General features: G+C 33.8%; 1 protein-coding gene across 13 annotated transcripts in view; it reads left to right on the top strand.

The window, feature by feature from the left end:
• Nucleotides 1-556: 556 nt before the first annotated feature.
• LOC143234059 (protein vein-like) overlaps nucleotides 557-8,154 on the top strand; it is a 111,564-nt gene continuing 103,966 nt past the window's right edge. For 5 of the 13 annotated variants that reach the window (XR_013018493.1, XR_013018496.1, XR_013018495.1 and 2 more), the window contains exon 1: nucleotides 561-1,596. Coding sequence is in view for 4 of the 13 variants with exons in the window: in XM_076471102.1 (XP_076327217.1) it covers nucleotides 1,146-1,596 (451 nt within the window). In the remaining 9 variants the exon portion in view is untranslated. Of the gene's footprint in view, nucleotides 1,597-8,154 lie in introns of all 13 variants that reach the window. The other 8 variants (XR_013018491.1, XR_013018490.1, XR_013018492.1 and 5 more) reach the window with 6 other exon arrangements.

Raw genomic sequence — 8,154 nt, 5'->3', positions numbered from 1 at the left:
GTTTTTTGTTAATATGTAAATGCTTGAAATAATAAAATAAACTTATGAACAAATATGAAAGTATAGAATAATTAAACTAACGTTTGGATAAAGATGGAAATTTCCAAAGTAATAAAATGGACGTGTGAAGAAATACTGAAGTACCTAAAGTAATAAAATGAACGTATGAGCAAAGTTGAAAGTGTTTAAAGTAATAAAATGAACGTATGAACAAATATTGAAGTATCTATTGTAATGAAGTAAATGTATGAGCAAAGTTGAAAGTGTTTAAAGTAATAAAATAAACGTATGAACAAATATTGAAGTGTTTAAAATAATAACATGAAGTATGAACAGAATTGAAACTGTCTAAAGTAATAAAACGGACTTATGCAAAAGATGAAAGTGTCTAAAATAATAACATGACCGTACGAACAAAGACGAAAGTGTTTGGTAATTATATGATACACATAATTTACTCTTGTGAAACCATATGCCGGATTAACTCAGTGCCATGAGTGGGCAGCGCGAGCTTGCCACGTGCTCTTCGGTTTAGTGAATTTGAAGCCGATAATCTAGCCACTGATTATCAGGACAAAGGGGGGACGCGTGTCTCTAGCAGCAATGGTTGTGTGTGACTGGAGGTTGATAAGCCGACAGACGTGTTGAGTGGAAACTGTGTATGATCCACGCTTCTCAGAGAAGAGGGGTGGTCTACTGAACCCGCCAAGGTGGAGAAGTAGTATGGTGACGTACCCTACGCCCTTTCCAGTTTCGTTTCGTGCAACGCTCTACTGGCCTTAGCCCCGGTGCTGCCTCTCTCTCTCGCATCCCTGTGTATTTGCGCTGCAGTCGATCAGAAGACACGACATAGTAATGTGCTCTTGGTGGTACATCAATAGCTTAAATATTCGTGCATTTCCGTCGCTATCGGATGTTTATCAGAATCAGTAAAGACGAGAAGCACGAGATATTAAGTTCTTTTATCTGCTAAAATATATTAGAAGTCAAGTTCATCGCGCATGACGTGCTCTCGAGCCACGATGACTTTCTTGAAAACATGACAAGCCCTGTATCATTTAAAGCATGTCTGCGCCGTGCTGTCCTTCGTGTGTGTTTCTACTCTCCTCCAAGTTCGACTTGTTAAGGACATATTTTCACTAACTATGCGGACCTGTCTCGGCAGTTGGCTAGTATTGACCTTTCTGATAGCCTGGTGCCGATGCACAGCATCCAGGACGTGCCTAGATGACCAGCTGGACGCCGCTTCCAAGGCTCATCTTGCCCCTATCGTGTTTCAGGGTCGTCTTGTAAAAGTTTCTTCTGTCGATAAGGTTGCGCAGTTTCGTGTCAAGAGAAACTACAAGAGAAGTGAGAATGTAGTGTTACAGAAAAATGACATGGTGTTTCTGAAATTTCTCAATGATAACTCTTGCACTGGTACTTTCAGTAAAGACGACTTAAAACGGGAAAGCAAGTACATCGTTTTTGCAGCACCGCAGTACACAGCGCGGCCCGGAAACTCAGGGAAAGAAGATTTAGTAGCCGTGGCTAAACCGTTGCGGAAGAGTCGAAAGGCAAACAAAGCAGTCAGGAGAGTACTCTGCCAAGGATGTGGTAAGTTTCAGTGGTTGTTTATATATATATATCACAGATCTCAATAATTCCACAAAAAGAGAAATTATTTTTCTGCAGTTAGTTATTCTTTACATTTTATTATTACTTATTTGGATTACTGTATTACTCGGGTCGTTGTTTGTTATTCGGTAATATGGTGAGCATTTAATTGAAGGTTAATTCTACGATGCTCTCAGGTGATTTATTAGTTTTGGACGGTAAAACAACGTTGTTTAAACGTATCTTACTACGTACATCTACGTTCAAAACTTATTTTGATAGTTTAATCGAAACAAGAACGTAATACTATTAACGTTTCCGACATAATGTGTGTGATAAATAAATAAAGTCAATAACGAGAAGATAAATAAATTTTGTTTTATTTCTTATCTTATTGAAGTGTCCGACAAATGGACATGACAACCTTAAGAATATAACTTTTGCACAACTACAACCTTCCTAGCGAATTTCGAAAGAGGTTGGATGAGACGCGAAACCAACTATTACGCATTTGATGGTGGTCTGGATCTTTCAATCATGAGTGTTATTTTAATACGAGTCACTATTCGTTAATACAGAACAGCCGAAGAGTTTACTGTGGGTATTCTTCGCTAAGTACCATCCCTCTATTTTATCACTGTAGTTTTACGTGAAATTCAATAAAAACAAAACAATAACGTATTGTGTTCAGAATGTGTCCGAAACGCTAACTGTGTTTTAACGACTTCTCACACTATAGTAGAAAAACGATTCTTTAAATGAATTTCATCGCTGAAAACATTTGTTCTATTCCATGGCGTTGGTTTATAGAACATTACAATGTGCATTTATAAGTAAACCTTGTCATTATGAAGTACGCTTAGTTTTAAAGCACAGGCACTTGGCTTACCAAAGACACAGTGCATTGTAACTATATACATATATATATAATAGTTTAAACTTTTCGAATAATTAATGAGAAAATGCAAAAATTTGTGGCTAGATTGATTGTGCGTGCTACTGGCTAGCTGTTTTCTCTCTCTAGGGATGGCTAGCGGAGACATCTCTTGTAAAACTTTGCACGAATGTACGAAAGAAAATAACCAATAATATGTTGAGTCAGAATTTCTCGAAATAATTCTTAATAAATATTGTCCTTCACAGTATTCGAAAAAATAAACAGAATTTTGATTTTATTATTGTCAGTCCTCACCACGTTTTAAGAAAGCACGTGTATTTATAATCTCGATTTGTAGGATTTTGTTCAATGTACCTTGATGCAATAGTTTTCTTGACTTTAACTTTTACGTGAGTAATCATTACGTATGGTTACGTGATCTAAAGGCATCTTATGTGAAGCACGCATTTAAATTAGAGTTGTGTTAAAAAGGAAAAATAACGTTAAATAGAAATTATATAGAATGACCTGTAAGTTAACTAGTTATATATTGTAATCGACATCTTGGTGGCTTTTTTGTAAAATATTTTAAGGCGTTCCTACTGTTGTACCCTTCCACTAGAGAGTATATAAGCTGGAAATGAATAACTGTTTTCTCGCTTATGTATCTTTTATTCTGGGCACAAATAAGCACTTTATATAAACTACATTTATTTATTTTTATTACCATATGTCGTAGCAAACACTATAGCTGAAATTTCAGTCATCCAACTACATTACGTGCTACTGACGTCATAAGAAGAAGACTTAGCTGTTTGTTTTCAATCAAAGTCAATCATTTATATTTATATTGAAAATTTAAATAAATTACTTTAAAACAACTTTGAAATTAGCTAATTTCGTATGTTTTAATTTGCTCAAACTTTAATCAAAATTTCTCACCGAACATGTTTTAAGTACTCTTCATCAGATGATTTGTTTCTAGCTTTTTCAAACAAATCCTTACCGCCTTTAAATTTGTTTAACTCTCTTAAAATTCTGTACAATTTATTTATGTAGTTGATTCATACGTAACCACGTAGTTAGTTTTATATAGATAGTTGGGTTTGGTTAACCTTTACATGTGGATTGTTTTCGGTAGATAGTTGGGTTTGGTTAACCTTTTCATGTGGATTGTTTTCGGTAGATAGTTGGGTTTGGTTAACCTTTTCCTGTCGACTGTTTTCAGTAAATAGATGGGTTTGGTTAAACATTTTATGTTTCACTGGAAAAAGTAGCGATTATCATATTCTACATCATAACCAGGTCATTGGTTTCTATATGTTTCAGATTTTATTTTTAATCTCTTGTTTAAAAAAATCTGAAAAATATTACCTATATCTGCGAATACGAAGTAATTTGTGTATATATGTAAATTTTCTTTAGTTTTTAATTTTTACTTCAGAATTATATCATGTTTTATAATACCTTTCCATAACTAGAGTTAATTACAACTTGACTTGTTATTTAAGTTTCAAGTATAAAATCACGTAAGGAATGTAAGTGCGAGTCCCTCTTCCTGTTTAGGAAAGCTAATCATCGTTTGGGTTAATTGTTTGTAAAACACTTTTCCAATTACGAACTTAATTCTATCGCAAAATGTAAACATTTCTTCTGCAGAGTTAGATACTTCAGTAAAAACTCTAATATACAAACATGTCGTGAATTTTATAAAGCCTGGAGATTTATCAACACGATACCAGTAACCACATGTGAAACCACTACAAGCTTTATCAAAGATAACATCTACATATAATATATGATTCCAGTCACTCGCTTAATTAATGCAAGAGCAGAATTTAGACCGAGGGTGCTATGGTTACCTTCCCCCGGGCTAATTTATACTGTTGCCATTATTGGCCTAGAAAACTCCAACCACATGTAGAAGTCTGACGCCAAAGCCCTACAAGTATTAACGAACTCCAGTAAAGATCTGCTCTACCACATTACTAAGGAAATTGACCTCGATTCAAATGAAACCTCCCATATCGCGGAAGACAGCTTCCGAGTCTCCTAAAATTCTGGTTCAAAGCAATGTCACTTTTATGTAGTAATACGCAACATTTATTTTCTTTAAAACGTTTTTACTAAGTGCACCAGAATAATAACTATTGTTTGTGATGACGTGCAAACAAAGTACATAGAAGTAAGAATTACGAAATCTTACCTTCATTTTTCTTCTTCTCTATAACGGTTTTAAATCATTTTCTTGATATAATCCCTGAACAAGTACGTATATGTTTAGTTTATTCTTGGATGTTCAAAAGAGATAAAAGTGAGTAAAGACTGTACACTGGTGAAACTAACCCGTCTGTGCTTTATTAGTTTTATTTGAAAAATTAAATAATTTTTAATAAGTTGAATTCATTATTAGGATACATAACCTCTGTGCTCAGATACGCAAACTGAATGAACAATGAGGTATATGTTTTAGGCACAACTAAATTCATCCAGAGATGTATTCAGATGAACCTTATTTTATGATTCCGGTTCCGAAAACAGGATTACGTATACATATTAGTTAAATTTTTATATTAATACATGCACATCTTACCAACACACTGATTACCAGTTCAAAATACAACATTATTACTGTAGTTTGCACAGTTGTAATATTATTTATCAAGATTGATACAAAGATTACATCCTGTGCCATGTGATACAAATACGTCTACTTGATTAAACAATCAAACAATAACGGTGGGAGTCTGAGTGACGGGTACAGTCATATCTGTACGTTATTTATCATGAAATAGCCCAACAATTGTGTCTGTAAGACTAGCATCATGTGAGATAGTTGGTCAGATGTTTAATCATGAGTTTCTAATGTAAGAATATTACAGACAGACTAAAATTTGGGCGATTAGATACTCGTGGGCAACCAAAACAAATCCCTTCATAGTCCAGTCTTACTTTAGCGTCAGAAACACAACGCTGTTTGCAATTAATCAATTATATGAAAAAAACGTGCGTGTTTTACATTGAAGAGAGTAATGTGAGAATATATTTATACACTAAAGTGCAAAACGCCCCACATATGGGTCTCTGCTGCAAACTATCAAAATAATATGATCTAAACACAGAAAAAAATCAGATATGAAACTTTCTACCGATATATATATATATATATATATATTTTTATCTATCGCATTCAGTTAGACAACGTAACGTTATATCTTCATAAAATACAATATTATACCGAGCTGCACCTTTTTCCTTTCTCGTTCTTATTAACAAAAGTATATTTTGGAAATTGACTACGTTGCATTGACAGTGATCTTGACCTTTAACCCTATCTTTAATTGCAATGCGTATTTTATTCATGTCAACATATGATGTAAATCAATCTAATACACTTTTGAATATAACTCTAAGCAAAGGTTTAAGCAAGTACTCAAATATGCGATCTTCACCTTTGACATTTATCAGATATTGTGTGGTGAAGTATATATTCAGCTAAATTTTTAAAGCGTGATATGGATGAGCCTACATAATAAAATAACAAGTTGCGATGTCTGTCTTTTACGGTTATTGACCAGGTGACTTTAAAAATTCCATCCAAAAATTAAATGAAAACTTTATCTTAGTTTATTCAAAATGATTGGAATATTAGTTAGATAACAGCTGTTGTGTTTTAACGAAATACATATAATACGCAGATATTTTATGTGTGGTTTACCCATTTGTTAAAAAAAGCACAATTAGCTACCACCTGCTTGCTTGATTAACACCAGCTAACTCATATTCGAGCCATAAAGACTATATATATATATATATATTTATATACAAATGAAAAATAAACAAAAATAGAAGAAAAAAAACAGTCCAGTGAGAAGTCGGATATCTGAAGTCTACAAAGAATGAATGTGCTTATTTGTTTGATGGACATATACTGTTTATAATAAAAATATAATATGATAACTGGGAAAATTAATACATATTATAATTCGCACTGAAGGCTTTGTCTTCGATTTACCCTTACAGATATATCTCTCATTATTATTGTTCTTATCATTTCAAACTCTCTTCAGCCTCTGTGTCTGTAACTGTGATGCCTCCCTCTTCAGGTCACAAAAATAGCTGAAGGGGAACTTACGTGAAACCAGTTTGCTCTCAGTCCTGTACAGTAAATAAACAATCGGGTCTTGATATCTATATATTGTTACTTAACCTGAGCTGTTTATAAGTTTCGCTTTTCTAAAATTTGATTCTTTATAATCACAACGGTAAAGTATTAAATTTTTAAAGAAAATCCAGCCTATTTCAGATATTGTAATACACTTCTTTTAGTCTAAATTATCTTTTAAATTATCGCAGTTTCGTTGATTTATAAAACTTTACAGAAATTAAACTTATTGAGAACACGGGGTTGGTGGTTCGTTATTAAAAGTTTACTTTCACGGGGTGGCTTTTGGTGAATTTAGTACGAGGAATAATTTCACATTTCTTTCTGAACGTTCCTAATATATGCCAGATTATCCATACACATTTCTTGGTTATTTTAATATATATACGAATTTCGTGATACTTAACCTGAATATGTAAACTTTGGTAAAACGGATGTTTTAAACTGGATGGCAAGAACTATTTTTGCAACTCAAGAAAGTCCTAGCTCAGTAAAGTATCTTACAAAATAAATGGTCTAAACATCTCGTCGTTAATTATGCAAATTGAATAGAAAATACAATAAGTTGACAAGAGTAATCAAATTTCGTTTGAAATCCATACTGTGCTGTAATCTTAACCTACTAGACTTTCGGACTCTAGCAAGCATTTCAGTTAACCTTTCTATAAAATACCGTTGCGTTACTTACTAAACAGCTCAATGAACAGTAATTAATTTCCCAATAATTATCCTCCCCGCTAGTACAGGGGTAAAGCTACGGATTTACAACGCTAAAATCAGGGGCTCGATTTCCCTCGGTGGGCTCAGAAGATAGCCCAATGCGGCTTTGCTATAAGAAAAATACAAACGCACACCCAATAATTATCTTGAGATTCATAACATTTTGTCCTCAATATAATATTTTTTTCTAAGTTGGGTGTTACTGATTTACAGTTTAAGATTTGTTTGTTTTTACTTTGAGTACGATATTAATAAGATATGTGTTTATTTCATTTTGTTGTTTTGAAATGGTATGTGTGCGTGTTTGTGTGAAATTGTATGATCTAAAACCACTTGTTATGCGAGAAAAAACAGCAATCTTAAAGTACAAATGACTCTAAAGAAGTTCGTTAACCGTTTCTTGGTGATCATTTAAAAGTATGAAAGAAAACAGTTGCATACAATATACGAAAAATAGAATACAGTTCTCGAGTTGCTCCCTTCCACAGTAAAACCAGAATGGCCCGTCATGGCTAGATGGTTAAGGCATTCGACTCGTAATCCATGGGTCGCGTGTTCCAATCCCCGTCACACCAAACATGCTCGCTCTTTCAGCCGTGGGGACGTTATAATGTTACGGTCAATCCAGTATTCGTTGATAAAAGAGTAGCCGAAGCGTTGGCGGTGGGTAATTATGACAAGCTGCTTTCTTTCTAGTCTTACACTGCTAAATTAAGGACGGCTAGGGCAGATAGCTTTCGTATAGCTTTGCGCAAAATTCAAAATAAAGAACATTCTGTTCAGTTTCCATGGTAGT

Source organism: Tachypleus tridentatus, chromosome 12, assembly GCF_004210375.1.
Source record: "Tachypleus tridentatus isolate NWPU-2018 chromosome 12, ASM421037v1, whole genome shotgun sequence".
NCBI lineage: Eukaryota > Metazoa > Arthropoda > Merostomata > Xiphosura > Limulidae > Tachypleus > Tachypleus tridentatus.
The sequence above is the reverse complement of the archived record's forward strand: the minus strand, read 5'-3'. Positions and strand labels throughout refer to the sequence as shown.